Source organism: Camelus bactrianus, chromosome 7 (genome assembly GCF_048773025.1).
Source record: "Camelus bactrianus isolate YW-2024 breed Bactrian camel chromosome 7, ASM4877302v1, whole genome shotgun sequence".
Lineage (NCBI taxonomy): Eukaryota > Metazoa > Chordata > Mammalia > Artiodactyla > Camelidae > Camelus > Camelus bactrianus.
In genome coordinates, this window is record NC_133545.1 from 46,690,645 (window position 1) to 46,707,346 (window position 16,702).

General features: G+C 42.7%; 1 protein-coding gene and 1 pseudogene across 2 annotated transcripts in view; one reads left to right on the plus strand and one right to left on the minus strand.

Annotated features, from left to right (window-relative positions):
* TOMM7 (translocase of outer mitochondrial membrane 7) overlaps positions 1 to 16,702 on the plus strand; it is a 287,417-nt gene that overhangs the window by 237,889 nt on the left and 32,826 nt on the right. Inside the window, exon 4 of one of the 2 annotated variants that reach the window (XM_074367370.1) lies at positions 8,441 to 8,460. The exons of the other annotated variant lie outside the window; for it this stretch is intronic. Within the exon in view, the coding sequence (XP_074223471.1) occupies positions 8,441 to 8,445 (5 nt within the window). The 3' untranslated portion in view covers positions 8,446 to 8,460. Of the gene's footprint in view, positions 1 to 8,440; positions 8,461 to 16,702 lie in introns of those variants that run through there. 2 annotated transcript variants of the gene reach the window in all.
* Positions 14,088 to 15,177, minus strand: LOC105079800 (Y-box-binding protein 1 pseudogene; annotated as a pseudogene).

Below are 16,702 nucleotides of genomic sequence, written 5' to 3' on the forward strand. Positions count from 1 at the left end.
AATAATAGGTGCCAGAAGGTGTGGGGTGCTCCCACAGCCCCTGCTCCCAATGCCAACCTGGCCCAGAGGTGCTCAAACTGGAGTCAGCTCTCCTTTCCAGATTCTTCACACAGATCTGTTGACAGAAACAAGGCTCTTTTTTCTTTCGCATCCCCAGTTTAGGCCTTTGGGCTCCAGAAGAAAACAGATGTCACACCACTGTCAGGGTGGCTACCTCGTGCCAGGCGGACCACCTAGAGCTGGCTCAGGCAACAGGACATGCACACTTTGGGGTTAGGGGGAGGGGCCACAGTGTCCCCACTCTCATGGAAGAGGATTAGGGAGCCTGTGAAATGGCTTGTCAGTTTTCACAGGGGTGCCCTCTGTACATGGCTCTTCAGCGCAGTTTTGAGGTGAATCGTTAGATCACCAGGGGAAAACCAACAAAACAGCAAGTGTTCTGGAAAGTTTCGTTTCCTAACTGGCAGTGAGCCCAAGATCAAAACCTGTCACTCAGAACCACAGGTGGGATTCCTGTGGGAGGCACACGCTGTCCTATTGTTCTGTCTCAAGGCCCTGGCTCCCCACCGGGTGGCTGTGAGCGGATGGATGGAGCAGAGGCCCCTTTGCAGCAGAATAGGGGATTCATGGGCGGTTTTCTCAGGAGCTTGACTAGTATGTCTCTGAAGAGAGACCAGAAGCCTGGAAGCCTCACAATGGATGTAATTTCCAAAATTCCTCCTGAAAGTGGAAGGGGATTTGTATTTTAGTTTTCCTTTTTTAGGAGGAAGTAGATAAGAGTGGAATAACAGAGTTAGAGGCGACTGAAGTCAACATAATGGCTAGAACCAGGCACAAAGAATGAGAATAATCAACTGTTAGGAGGCATTGCCTGTTGCCTGCACAGCGCTGGGCGCTTTCTGGACATGATCCATTTAATCCTCACAATAACCCAACGAGGCAGATGCAGCTCCTCTCCCTCCTTTATCGCAGAGAAACCGAGGCCCAGCAAAGCTAAAGGACTTGCTGGTTGTCACAGGATGGGGCTGGCAGGGTTGGCATTCCAACTACTCCCTCCCCAAGGGCCCAGCCCTAAGTGCAGTTCTGCTTGTCACACAGGCTCTGGGGCCGGTCCTCTCCGGGAGCTCCTCAGGCTGCAGGGGACTCTGGCTTCCTTGCACCTCACAGATGGGAGAGGATGTCTAGGAAGCGGGACTTGCTCAGCATCCCCTGATAGTCAGTTCTAGGGACAGCCTCGCAGGCTGGCCCAGGGCTCTGCGAGGCCTCCCTTGTCTGGTTCCCGCAGGTGGCCACGCACCCTTCCACCTTCCTCCTGACACCCAGTCCGCTACTTCTCTGGCCTGGAGCTTGCTCACCTGGGGTGACTTTGGGGGCACTTTGTGTAACCAAATTCATGGTGGCTCCAGCCAGTGGAAGTATTTTGCCTGACTCTTGAGCGAGGCAAGTTGGGGCTGGAAAGGGAACTGCAAGCAGAAAAGGCAGCCGGCCAGTGCCAACCCCTAGGCCTCTGCAGGAGTCAGTGACGCTGTGCCCTGTCACTCCAAATGTGCCAGGGCCCTTCTCCAGTGCTTGCGGGTGGTGGTAACTGAACGACCATGCACAGTGTGGAAAGGGCGCAGCCACCGCGGAAATTACGTTGCATGGGACTGAAGATCTTTTCAGTCTGGTGAGATGATCATTTTGTACATTTTTTCATCAGGTAGGAAATAACGCTTTAGGTTTCAGCCACACTCAGAATGAGCTTCTCCTTCCTGGATTCCTTATGGCCTTTCAATCTGCAAGTTGCCTGGGCAAGATTGTCTTCCTTGTTTACTGTTGTATCCCTGGGATCCTATGGTTCCTGGCATATGGTGGGTGCTTAATTCATACCTGTTCAAGCCACTGATTAAATGAATAATTAATTTAATAAGTGAATCCATGAACCACTAATATCGGGTCCTAGATTCCTGAAGATAACCAAAGAACATGACACTTAGATTTTCTCTGGGTCTTAAAAGAGGAATGTTACTTTCAAAGATTTGGGAGGTGTGTCAGTTCAGGTCCTACAAGAAGCAGACACTGGAATCAAATTAAACATGTAGACTTATTGGGGGGGAAACATCTGTGAAAAATAAAATAGGACGAAGCAGGGTTGGGTGAGGAAGACCGCCCTGCAATCCGACCCTGATAAAAGAAAGGGGGGAGCAAGCAGGGCTGCAAAGCACAATGGCTCCCCTCGTCTGGAGGCCAGTCGGTTAATTGCGGGTTCTCTCGTAAAGCGGGGTCTGAGTGCCGCCCCTCCATGCTGTCAGGGGAAGGTGTAGAGATCATCCAGGCGTGACAGGGGTTATTGCTTTTCCTTCTCCAGGCAATATCCTCTCACCCTGTGTTTCCTCCAGTGGGGGCCCTGTGTCTCCATCACCTCTACACCTTCTTTCTCTCTAACACCTTGGAGTTCTCCTTGGGAGGTGAGGCGACTCAGGACGCAGTGGCTTCAGTCCCTCTCTCCAACCAATTTCCAAATGACTCAAACTCAATAAGCTCAAAACTCCCTGGAGTGTATTCCTTTCCATGACAATTTTCTTTCCTAAGATTCCAACTCTTTCAAGGGCACTGCCAGTTCCTGCAGATGAAAACACAACATTCCTCTTCACCCTCACCCTCGGTTCTTCTCTGATGCCTCTTGACACCCTACCATCCATCACCTCCAACCCCAGCTGTTTGAGAAAGAGCTCCCCCAGACTCTACTCCTGCCCTGCAGGCACTCACTGCAGGCCAGGCCTGCGTCCTGTGGGGCTGATCAGAAGCCCAGGGTCTGACAGGACAGGGAACACAGCATCCTTGTTTTAGCCAGAGTGTCTGGTTCTCAGCGCCTGAGTAAACAACTGAAGTGAGGAGGTCTCTGTTATCAGCAGGGGGAAAAGCACGTTTGTTTTCTTGAGTCCTTGCATCCTGGCTGTTGGTGGGCTGAGGAAACAACCCTGTTTCCTTAAGGTAAGTTGCTTTCCCTTGCAAAGTGCTGGTTCTAACTCCAAATCTTTCAGCTGTGTTGTGATTATGAAGTGGCTTGTTGGGCAATTCCTCTCACTGTGATCTTTTTACCCATCATAGTTACAATGGTTGCCATTGTCTTCTTCCTGTTAATTTCTTCATGCATTCATTCATTCGTTCATTAATTTTTTTATTCATTCCACGGACATTTAATGAGACAGAGTCAAATGAGTTTGCAGTTAGGGGCAGGTACTCAAATCCCAGCTCAATCACTGTCTAGGATGTGGGACCATAGTCAAGGTACTTAACCTCTCCCCACCTCAGTCTTCTCATCTGAAAAGGTGGCTAATTAGAAAGCTTACCTCAGAGGTTAACGAGAATTAAAATAGTAAATAGTGTTTAGTAAACAGGAAACATGATAAGGTAATTAAAATGATACTGAGTAGGTAACATTAAATCCTTGCTCTTAAGGAAGTTCTGGCAGAGGGGGAAGGAGTGGTGCTTAAACAGTCATGACAAAGGCTGATATGAGCTCTGGCTGGGGTCAACTTAGAACTTACCTAGTCTGGGATAGTTTTTGAGAAGCAGGGGATATTAGCATGATGAAAATTACATCATTTTTGAAATTATTTGTCAAATAATAAATATCAAATAACAAAGAAGTTTCAGCATAGTGGTAAACAATAAACAGTTTTCTTCAAAAATAATTATAAAAATAAAATTCTTTTTAAATAATAGGAAATAACATTGTTCATGTATAAAAGCCAAATTTTTCAAATAAACAATTTTATACTGATTAAGAAAATATAAGCAAAATACAAATTATTCTAAATCTACTCTGCCTATGCTCTGTAAGTGGAACAACAAAGCTTGGATGATGACACATCTATTTACAACATGGTTTCCTGAATATTTGAAGGCCACTATTGAGACCTACTGCTCAGAAAAAAAGGTTCTTTTCAAAATATTACTGCTCATTGACAATACACCTGGTCACCCAAGAGCTCTGATGAAGATGGACAACCAGATTAATGTTTTCATACCTGCTAACAAGATATCCATTTTGCAGCCCATGGGTCAAGGAGTAATTTCAACTTTCAAGTCTTATTATTTAAGAAATACATTTCATAAGACTGTAGCTTCTTAGATAATGATTCCACCAATGGATCTGGGCAAAGTCGATTGAAAACATCCTGGAAAGGATTTACCATTTTAGGTGCCATTAAGAACATTCATGATTCATGGAAAGAGTTCAAAATATCAATATTAACAGGCATTTGGAGGAAGTTGATTCCAACCCTCGTGGATGACTTGGAGACATTTAAGACTTCAGGGAAGGAAGTAACAGCAGATGTGGTGGAAGTAGCAAGAGAACTAGAAAAAAAAAGCCTGAAGATGTGACTGACTTGCTGTAATCTTATGATAAAACTCTGATGGATGAGGAGTGGCTTCTTATGGATAAGGAAAAAAAGTGGTTTCTTGAGATGGAATCTACTCCTGGTGAAGATGCTATGAAGATTGTTGAAATGACAACAAAGGACTTAGAATATTACATAAACTTAGGTGATAAAGCAGCTGCAGGGTTTGAGAGAATCAATTCCAATTTTGAAAGAAGTTCTATTGTGGGTAAAATGTTATCAGACAGCATTGTGTGCTATAGAGAATTGTTCATGAAAGGAAGAGTCAATCAATGCAGCAAACTTCATTGTTGTCTTATTTTAAGAAACTGTCACAACCACCCCAGCCTTCAGCAACCACCACTCTGATCAGTCAGCAGCCGTCAACATCGAGGCAAGACCCTCCTCCAGCAAAAAGATTATTACTTGCTAAAGATTTAGGTGATGGTTAGCATTTTTTAGCAATAAAGTCTTTTTGAATTGAAGTATGTACATTATTTTTTAGCTATAATGCTATTGCATGCTTAAGGAGTGGGTAAACTTAACTTTTATATGTACTGGGAGACCAAAAATTTAGTATGGTTCGCTTTACTTCGATATTCACCTTAGTGAGGTGGTCTGGAACTGAGCCTGCAGTATCTCTGAGGTATGCCTGTAAATATTGTACATAAATGCATTGACATATACTTTAATCAGTTTTTCAGTCATATCTGTTTATACTGCAGTAAGTTCCTGACACTTCTGAAGAATGTATTTACTTCAGTCTTTTTATTTTTAATTTTTAAAATAAAATCAACTGTCATATCATTTTCAGTTGCATTATGATTAATAAACTTGAAATTGACCCTTCTCTGTGGACCAAATATTTTTAATTGAGAAAATACTCTAGAGGTGCTGAATTATTTAGTAAGCTCAGAGCAAATACAGCTAAATGAAGGGTATTCTTGATTCTAATACTTTTTAATTGGACTGTGTTAATATTTCAGCCCAAATAACTTCACAAAATAATTTTTTTTTTTGCCCCCACTCAGAGCCTCTTTATTCAATGAATATTTTTACCAGGCACAAATTTTCAAGTAATTTCTCACTATTTATGACTCTTTTGAATGTTTCACTAAAGTTAGATGTTGTAAAATTGCAGGTCTTCTCAACTGTATTCCATTTCAGTACAGAATAGAGATTGATAGAAATTGATCCAATTAAAAATAGAAGCTTGATCAAAAGATCCTTCCACAAGTCAAGGTATTGCATGTCTCTGTGCTCCACAGTTTAATTTCTTCATTTCCTTCCTTGCTTTGGTGGAGACAATTTCAATGTGTCCCTGGTTAAGCTTGTTTTAGAAAATTACAATTCATAAAAGGCATCACAACCTGAATTTTTTGTGCTCCATTTATTAATTTATTAAAATATTCCAACTGATTTTCATTAAAAGGCAACCAACATTTAAGGAATCACACCAAAATAATTCAACAGTATTCCAGGGCACATAGGTTGATTTACAAAGTAGTTATTCAAAAGCTCAAGCATTTCTAAAACCAGATTGCTGACAAGCAGCAGAGAAAGCAAGAAAGTGTGCACTGCCAGGCGAAAGTTGTTGTTGTTGATGCGTGGGGTTTGTTTGTTTTGAGAGGGGTGATGGATACTTAGTAAAAGCTCTATCACAAGAATTTTGTACTTTAGTTACTTTGCTTATATATAAAAAACATTTGTAATTTTTGACAATGACAGTTTCTATTTCCTTTGGTGGAATATTACAGTTCTTTGGAGGCAATCATGAATTAGGTGCTCCATGGTTTTCCAAGTATACTCTGCTCTGCAGGTTTCTTAATTTGGTGAAAACATTATTTTTCCATGAACCTAAGCTTTTCCCTAAATTTGTATTCCTATTATTACTACAAAAACACATCTTATCCTCAATGTTGAACTTCTGAGCTGAATTTATAACGGTATTCCCAATAATGTCAGATATTTTCCCTGAAAATAAACTTCCAACAGTTTTACTTTGATTTCATGAATTGTATGGGGAAAAAAAATCACACCATCATTGGAATTAACTGATTTTCTATTTGAAATATATGAAGAGTCTAATATAAAAGGGATTTCATACAACTGGCAACTCTTCTCTTACTAATGTCACCAACACACACATAGCTCTCAGTTCATTTTTTTGTATGTACAGACTTGTAATAAAAATGGGCAAAATTAATTGAAAAGAATAGTTTGGTCTAAATGAAAAGTCATGCTTCACAGGTAAACACGCCTTTGCAGCTGCACATGTAAAATTATCGTTTGGGGAGCACAGTCTTCTTAAAATAGTTCTAACTTCTGAAATAGAGGATGGAACTTCCTCAATAGGTTTGTGTCTGATTTTAACGGGGACCCAGTGGTAGGTGGTAAATATCATTAAAAAGATTTTGTACAAGTTACATATTCATCAATTTTCTTGATACATGAAAATTCAGTACTTGGTTTTAAATTTAACTTGCACATTTTTGTTCAATTCCTGCTGAAAACATGTATTGCCAAATTTTAAAGTGTTACCAAATAGTAAAATAAACAGTTGTAATTTTATGCCATATTATAAAGGAAAATTCCTTTATAGCAAGAGTATTCAGACTACTCATTATACCCTTTACCATGAGACTGCTCAGTCTCTAACTCCTGCTTATTTCACACAGGTGCCTAACATATATAATTTCTCTTATTTTCCAAAGACTACGCTGAAGTCCTGGTGGCTTTGTGCATCTTTCAGGCCCTGGCACTGGCCAGCACATGCCTGGCTGGTACACCAAATGACCAGCAGGAATAGCGGTGCCAAACGTGTCTCCTCCCACCTTCCAAGACCAGAAAGATTTACGTATATATTTCATTTTATCAGCAGTAAGTGCCCTACATGCTGAGATTTATAGGGAGATGTTAGTTATCACCTATTCCTGTTTTCAGCTAGAAAAGCTCAGGAAAAGAAACAGTATAGTTGGTCACTTTTCAGATTTAAGCATGTATTAAAGTGAGAACCCTGTTTACTGCCCATAAATCTTACATACTTGCAGGAAGTTGGAAGTACAAAGTGGACATCTACCAAACTCACCTCTTAACACATTTTAATGCAATCACCACTAACAGTACTTTATAGAAAAATAAAACATCTAGGACAAATGCTAAAAGCTACACAGGCGCCAGGCATAAACTGGGACTATTCCAAGTGAACTGAGACACTTTATCTCATTGGCTATGAGTGAGGTAAGCACAGCCTTTCTTTGCGAAAAGCACTCAACAGCAAGGGCGGTCAGAGAATACCTGAGAAGAACCTTAAAAGATAGGTTGGAAATTGTCAGGTAAAGTATGAAAAGCAGGGTTTTTGTTGTTGTTATTGTTTGTAAGCCCATTATTTATCTAATTTAATTATCACAAAAACCCTACGGGTGGGTAATCTTACTCTGATTTTACATATGGGGAAACGAAGGCTTAGAGAGGTTAAGGAATTTGGTTGAGGTCCTTCAGCTATGACTTGGCAAGGCTGGGATGCAAGCAGAGGTCTGTGACTCCAGTGCTGGGTGTCCCTGGAGGGCTCACCAATATTCTTTCTATACAATGGCTCAGCGCAAGAGATGACGTGCAAATTGGGAAACTGTTGGCAAAAACAGGGGTGGGGTGAGTCTGATGAGGACACTGCTGAAGGCAGGTGGAGACCAGGCTGTGACGAGACCTGGGATGCCAGGTGTAATGCAGGCGCTCGAGGTGCTCCAGGCCGGGTAGGTTCACGGATTCGGACAGATGGAAGAACGCTTGCGGAGCCGTAGGTATCTCTGACATGCCTTTACTACAGAGCGCAGTACACAGACATCAATGCCGCCGGCGGCGGAAAGTCCCGCCTGCCTTATGTAGCGAGGGAAACAAAGCCGGCACCTAGCCAACCACGTGAACTACGTGGGCTAACCATTGCGCCTGTGCAGCGCGAGTCATCTGTTACATAACAATACAGGGGTACTGCGCATGCGGGGTAATATTGCTGCGTCACTGGGCACCGGGCTCCTGGCGAGGGAGCCTGACTGACTCCGTTTTCCCTACACCAGGCTAACTTGAATTGAGTTCTGAGAGTTGCAGAACGCCCGTATCAAAACCCTCTTCTCCATGAAGACCTTCCTGTGATTGCAGCCTTCACTCGCCCCCACCCTTCTTCTCCACCCATGGTGCTTACTATTCACAGGTGAGTTTTAGCTATGGCTGAGTTAAATACCATTCAGTGCTTTGCTGGATACTGTCTTGTATCATTTTCTCATTGTTCTGTGTGTGTGCGTTTGGTCTTTTCAAGCAAAACTCAGCTTCTTTAAGGCAGAGATTGATGTTACTATAGATTTCTTAACTCCCCCTTGGTGCTGAGCACACAGTGTTCAGAAAGACATTTCTGATGGAAGGAGGGCTGTCAGTAAATGGGTTTTGGATTGCAGTCTATTGATTTCTCTGATATCTCAAAGTTTTGGAAATTTGACTTGAGTTTGAACCTGTTTAATTCTGCTTTTGACACTCCCCAGCTTGGTGCTGCCTTCCTCAGATTTGCTCTTTGGTTTGTTCGTGCCGGCAGTTTCCATTTTAGCCGCTTAGCCTCGCATTATGGTCACACTTCCTGCCTCCCATTCTGCCCCATCTGAGTAACAGGTTTATTTTCTTCCATACATTCAAGGTCCAGTGAGTCCAGGTGGGCAGGCAGTTGACTTGTTAATGCCTCGTTGATCGTGGCTGTTGGTGTGTTACTTGATTTTAATCTCCATTGATTAACTTTCACTGGTTTCGGGAAATCTGGCCAGATGTACACAGGACTAAAACTCTGGAACTGTGCTATGCAAAATGGTAACCACTGGCCACATGGGACTATTTAAAGTAATTAAAGCTCAGTAAAATTTAAATTTCTGTTCCTCAGTCACACTAGTCAAATACTTAATGGCCACAGATGACTAGCAGCTACCCTGTTAGCACAAATTTAGAACCATTTCATCATTGCATAAAGTTCTATTGGAATGAGGCAACTGAGTTGGAATAAGAGTATTGGACAAAAGAACAAATTCCAGGGCCAAAACTGAGCACTATAAAACAAAGCCTTGATCTCTGATTCTTATTCTGGGTTTATTTTTTATTTAACATAATATCAGCAGAATTCTTAGGGATAAAATTACTTTGTAGCACTTACATAGCCATTTGTTTTAAGTGTCTGTGACTTCCAACAAGTCTGTGAGCTCTTCCAGAATAGGGAACGTGTTTTATCTTTGTTTCCCATGCTTGAATTTGTGTCTGATACAGAAAGGGCTCAGAAAAAATAGTTGGAGAATGAATAAATAAATGCTTTGGAACATTTAATTTTCTCTGTTGCTAACTATAGCTATTAGGCTCACAAATCTCTGAGGTAACTTTTTTTGGTTACCTATTTGTACTATTTTTAATGCTGTATATTCTGAGAACATGAAAGAAAAAGTTCAAGAATGACATACAAATTCATTTGACTGAAAATATGAGAAATCTATGGTGGGGGATACAGAAGGAAAAGCTCCCCAGGGGACCCCCATGGAGTCAGTGGAGGACTTACACTGGGGGTGACGTGACCCCTGTTTGTCTTCCTTGTGGAATTGGCAAGAGCTAGTTTGGGACATCATGACTTTTGATGACCACAGGTGTCTGTCCCTCTGTCAAGAAAGAGCAGTACGGAATATGGAAAGTCAGCTTTCCATGGCTTCTCTTTCCCTGGAGGGGCCCTCAGCCAGAGCCCCGTGATGCTTATCTGTGCTCTGCAGATCTTTGCAGTGAGGTCATCCAGGAAGTCAAATCCCTTTGACACAATTATCTCTGCATCCTTGGCTCTTTGTTCTCATGGAGAATGACCGGTGACCCCCATGTTTCTTACGTGGTTGGAACAGCTGTGGTGAGGCGGGATGCCAGGTGCAGGCCCCTGTGTGGGTGTGTGTCTTTCCCCAGCTGTCAGGATGGGGGCCAATGGATGTAGGTGGGCTCCCCCAGTAAAGCACATTCACAGAGCTACAAAGGAGATGAGAGGAGAAGGGAGCTTTATCAGTGGTGGGGAATCAATTTCTCTCCCCTCTCTCTCTCTCTGTCTCTGTCTCTCTCTCACACACACAGACACACACACCCGGAATACATGCACATTAATCATGAGAAAGCCGAGAAAATTTTCCTCTTCTGTTCCTCTTAGTTGACAACCAGTTAGACCAGTTCTGAGGGGTTCCTTCTTTCCCAAAGGGATACGGGGTGGGCGACTTTTTCGAATGAGATTTTTCCAGAGTCCTAAGCCCATCTTTTCACATCTTTTGCTGTACTCTTCCCTATTGTACGTGGACTCCTTGAAATATTTTCTACTCAATAAGAATTCTCCTGTGTAGCAGGCCCCCAAATCCCATAACTTGTGCCCTCTTCCCCATACAAATCCCCCCTCCCCCAAACTGGTTTGGCCCTAAACTGTGCTGCTGTGGGCACGCGCTCACCTCTCCCAGGGTTCCAGTGAGTCACGTGTGGAGGGGAGGAGGGGTTGATGGTACTGAGGGGAACCCTGGCGGCCACTGGGGAAGTCCAGTCAAATAACCAGGAGACCGGTGAAGTGTGTGTTTCTTGTGGAATAACTCATTTAGGTCTTATTCCATTCTGAGATCCCCTGTCTATTCACTCTCTCCCCTGTTTTTCTGTCTTCCATCCTCCAGTTGATTATTGAAATATGCAATGAGCAATCAGGCAGGGTTATTGGCAGGAGCAGCAGGTCTGAAGATCTGAGCACTTTTTTGCCTGAGCTCATGAAGCAAGTGGAAGTCCTTTGCTCTCACAGAATGACGAGAGCATTTCTCCAGAAAGAGACAAGACTGCTGTTGTGTGTGTGTGTGTGTGTGTGTGTGTGTATTTAAATATTGTTCACATGTGTAATCCATAACAGAATAATAAGGTAGAATAGTAAACTGCTTATTAGAAACCATGAAGGGACAGTTACTTGTTTCCCATTGGTATCCATTCTCTTCCTCTTGGGAACATTGTCCAGTCTTCACCCAGATACTGTGGGAGTCAACGTCCGGGAAGGAAACAGACGGTACAATCACAGGGTTTAACAAAGGGGCCAGTTACACAGATGTGGATGGGACAGGGACCAACAAAGGAAGGTACAGCACTAAGGGACAGCCAACAGCAGGGAGCCATTACTACCCCTGGGCCTGATGGGGTGAGGGAGGGAGTGTTGGGACCAGAGCCTGGCTACAGCTGGAGTTGGAACGGTTGGAGCCTGCCCCACACGAGTTGTCCCTCTAGAGAAACACAGCCTGTTAGGACCATAGCAAGGTAAGGGGTGAGCTGGGGAGACAGTTACCCCTGCCTTGTTCTCCTTCCACCTTCTGATCATCAGTTGGTGTTCCCAGGATCAAATCCAACTAGAAGCCAGAGAGCAAGGCAGCTGGGGTGATGCATTCTGAAGAGTCTGCTGCTGAGGGCATAGAACAGAGCAGAAAGTGGATCTGCAGGTGAGGGTGAAAGAGGGCACAGGCCTTGTGCCTCTTCCACTAGCCCACGTGCCAGAGGAGAGGAGATTCTGCTGCAAAAACAGCCTTGGGCTCTGATCATCTATTCTCTAACCAGAAGATTCATCCCCCTGGCCACAGTTCAGGATCCAATTCAGGCCAATGAACAGCCCCCCAATTTTTTCCCAGAGACTTTTGGAAAAGATGTCTTACTTCTATGAGAGCTACTGGGAGAGAGATTTTTTCTCCTTCCTGTAAGACGTAAACAAGGAAATTTGCAGCCCCTAAAGCTACTTCCAGCCATTATGCAACATGCAGGGAGTCAATTTTAAGGGTGAAGCAGGTACCAGAGGAGAGAAGATGAAAATAAGTTGTGTCTTTGTGCCATCATTGGGACACTGAAACTCACCCCATGATTGTAGTTTTTAATTACTGAGCCAATATCATCTTTTAATTGTTTATGTCAATGTGAGTTTGGGTTTCTGTTACTTGCAACCAAAAGCATTTGACCAAAGCCTCCGGATAGGGTCTGGATGCAGAAAACATTTTCCTATTCAGTACATCCCAGAAGGAGGAGCACCACAGGGTGAGACACGCTACAGTTTGATAGGAGTGACAGTAATGTAAATGATAAGGAGGCGAAGAAGAGAGTCAGGTCCACAGTGCCCTGGGAGAGGTGGAGGCTGGAACCATGGAGGCAAGAGTTCCATATGGGTGTAGGGAAGACTGGGGAAGATGCAGGTCAAGAGCACTCGGGGAAGGACTAGTCATGGTGGTGAGTGTGTCTGTCTGACTGGCTTGAAAGGCCTGGGGCAGGGTGGACTGATGGTTTGGAATGAGGTCATCACATTCTTCAAGCATCAGGACATGACTCTCTCCATGTTCCTTGAGAACACTTGGCTATTGAGGCAACACCATGGTTCCGCGTTCTCAGTGTTAATCTGTCATGACTCTTCAGAGTGTCAGCTTTGGGACCCAGCTGGTAGTTTCCGTCAGAACCAGGCCAGCCGTGGGGAGGGAGGGGAAGGAGGGTGTCTCCCCCCAACACTGGCCCTGGCTCTGCTGAGAGAAACAATGCGATTACTTGCTTTGTTAGGGATTTTCCTAATTCTTCACCTTCATCATCTGATTAAAGATGTACTCCCCTGGCAGTGCTGGTGGTAAATAGGAAGATGATGGTCGTAGTTCGGGTTATATTTATTGAGCACTTCATGTGTCTTATTGTATGTCTGGCTTTAAGCCAAGCACTTTATTATTTATTTATTTATTTATTTAATTGTGAAAATAAAGCGATAATAGGATCTAATTGGACATAATTGAATCTTATTATTAGTATACTAAATTCTCATGGCACTTGTGTACACAGATCATTTCTTAGAACATGTCTGGCAGATTTATGCATACTTTATTCAGATTTATGAATTTTAGAGTCACTCTTTCTTTATAGGGAATGGGACATTTGTATATTCATCACTAGTCCTATATCTTTCCTTTCTTTTCTCTTCCTATGCTTTTAATCCAAGCACTTAATGTGCACTAACTTATTTAATCTTCACCACATCCTTTAAGAAAATTACTATTATTTTTCCCAAGAGGAAGGTGAAGGAAATGAGAAGTCACAGGGGTTGAATTTTAAGTAATAGGAAGGATTTTAGACATCTGGTTCACCCTCTTTATAAAAATTGGTAATATGGTATATACATAAAAGAATATATATGTATATATTATAAAGAATAATGTACAAATGCCTGTGTCCTCAGCCAGTTTGAGAAATAGTGGTGGTGAAGTCACTCTCTAATCCAGTTCCTCACACCCTCTGTCCTTGTAGTAAATCCTGGGCTGAATTTTGTTTTTATCATTCGTATTTTTTTTAATTGAAGTATAGCTGATGTACAATGTTGTGTTCGTTTCTGATTGTATAGCATGGTAATTTAGTTATATATATATTCTTTTTTATTTTTTATTTAAGACCTTTATTAACAGGTGCTTGCAGTTTGTTGACTTTTTTTTTTGAAAAAATCAAGCTGTAAACTTTTATTACAAATTAAAAATGAGGTTCTTAAAAATCTCAATTTGACCAGATATGAAACAATTTAAAAACCTTTAAAGGTGTATTGAGAAAAACCAGGCTTTTTTTTTTTAAATGTTTGTTGTTACCAAAAAGAGACGTCTCTAGGTAAAAATAATAAAAACCCCATGTTGCATAGATAATGCAGATAGTTCTAGTTATCTGGTCAACAGGCAAAAAGCAAGCACTTAAGGTCTCAGCTCCAATCTTTTGTTCATTTCTTATTGCTGGAATTTCATATTCATTTCTTCTTATTGGATGACTAAACCGGTTGATGGTAGAATGGTAAGCTGGCATTTACTCAGCCCCGCCCTGCTCAGGCTCAGGAGCCGACGAATTCTCAGCTGGTGGATTGGCTGCTTTTGTCTCTTTGCCATCTTGTGGTTTAGGGTTTTCCAGACATTGCGTCGGTGCTTGAAGTTGCGGCGATACTGACGTTGAGGTGGCTGCTGACCTTGGGTCTCATCTCCTTGATTTTCCTTATCTTCTTCATTGCCATCCTCTCTGGGCTGTCTTTGGCGAGGAGGGCCCCTGCGGAATCATGGTCTATAACCCCGACACATACTCTGCCTCACTGGTCTACCTTGTTCTCCTGCACCCTGGCTGTCAGCTCCCTCCATCACTTCTCCCTGTAAAGGAGGGGTGGGATGCTGTGGTCGACGCCCATAGGGTCTCCGCACGTAGTAAGGTGGGACCCTCCGCCCGCAGAAGGGGCGGCGCTACTGGGCCTGGCCTTGGGGAGCACTCTCCCATCCCTTATTCTTTTCCCCACTCTCACTATTCTGGTAATTCTGCTGGTAATTGCTTGGAGGACCCCTGCGACGTGGATAGCATCTATAATGGTTACAGTCTGCTACGTATTTGCTGCCTCACACTGGAACTCCATCAGGGCCTGTAACACTTGCTGCCTCTGCACCCTTTTCTCCTTCAACAACGTCAAACTCCAGTCTTCCCATCTCTTACACTGTGAAGGTACTTCCTGGGGTTACTCTTCTGTATGGCAGTCTGGTGTACAAATGCATCTTCCTGTTGAAGCCGTATCTGTTTCTTACATTGAACCATTTTACTGTTCCCAAAACCTTTGTTGCGATGACCTTCTTGTCCCCACTGGCAGGTGCCGCCAGTGTAAGGCCACACGGGCCGCCACTCCCTGCGTCGCTGCCTGTTGTGCCAGGCTTGGTGTCGGCAGCTCTGAGGGCGGGGGCGGCGGGCGGCTGCTGGGTCTCGGCCTCGCTGCTCATGGTTGCGGTGTTGGTGACCGGGGCCCGCTGCGGCTCCTCCCGGGGTGTGATGGTAACTAGGCCGGCAGTGGCGGTGGGCTATATATTCTTTTCCAGTGTAGGCTATTACAAGATATTGGATATATTGCCCTATGCCATGCTGTAGGACTTTGTTGTTTATCTGTTTTACATATAGTAGATTGTATCTGCAAATCCCAAAATCCCAATTTATCCCTTCCCTCCCTTTCCCCTTTTGTAACCATATTTGTTTTCTGTCATTCGTGTGGTTTTACTACCTACAGATCTACTCAACCTTTGTTAAGCTTTTTTTTAAGCCCATCACACACACTTATAACCTTAATATATTGTTTACATTTATAAGCTTTTGACTTTTACATCAATGGTATCGTTCTGTATGTATCCTTCAAAAATATGCAATGTGATATGAGATTTATGCATATTGATACAGACAACTCTGTTCACTCATTTTTCACTGAACTGTGATAGCTCTTTTTATGAATACACCACATTTTATTTTTGCTGCTGTAATTGTTGGACTTTTGGGTAAGAGTTTTACTATTCAACCTTTGCCTCTATGTATGCTGCCATACCGTCTTTTGGTGTCCACGGGCAAGAGTTTCTCCAGAGTATAAACCTAGGAGTGGAGTGGCTGATCTGCAGGTCATGCACAGCATCGCATGCCCTGGATGATGACTAGTTGTTTACCAAAGTGGTTGGGAAGGTTTACACTCCCACAGGCACTGTGTAAGGGTATCTGTTACCCCACAGTCTTGCTTACCCTTGGTACTGTCACATTAAAAACATTTTTTTCTGAGTATGTCAGAAATTATGATTTTATTTGTTTCAAATCAGTATTCAAATGAGACTCATAGATTACAATTGCTTGCTGTAACTCTGAAGTCTTTCTTGCTATACAGGTTTCTTGTTCATCTCTATTTTGTTTTTGACAGTTTCTTTGTTGAAGAAACCAGGTCATTTATTGTGTATAGTTTCCACAGTCTGGGTTTTGCTGATTGCATTCCAGTGTGTCATTCAACATGTTTCACAGACCCTCTATTTCCTGTAAATTGGTGGATCTAGAGAACTGCTCAGTTTTGGCTTCAATTTTTTGACAAGAGTAAATCAGATAATGTGTTGTACTTCCATCCATCAGGAAGCATACAATATCCAGTTAACTGGGTTTTTTTAGATGATATTAACAGTCATTAATGATTATTGCCAAGACTCATTATTTAATCATGGCATTAAAATATTAAAATTCTATCACTCTCACTTCATTTATTAGCTGGAATACTTCTATTAAAAAAATCCTTCTCCTCCTCAACTATTTGGTATCCCAAGATACAGTTTGTAAACAGATTCCATTTGCTTGATTTTGCCTTTTTTTTTTTTTTTTACCAGTTTTCACAATGACAAATTGGTTCTCCTCATCCTCTAGATATAACCAGTGAATTTTGAAAGTTATTACCTACACATTTAAAATACATTTGCTATTTCAATCCATTATAGCTATTAGGTTATGGATGT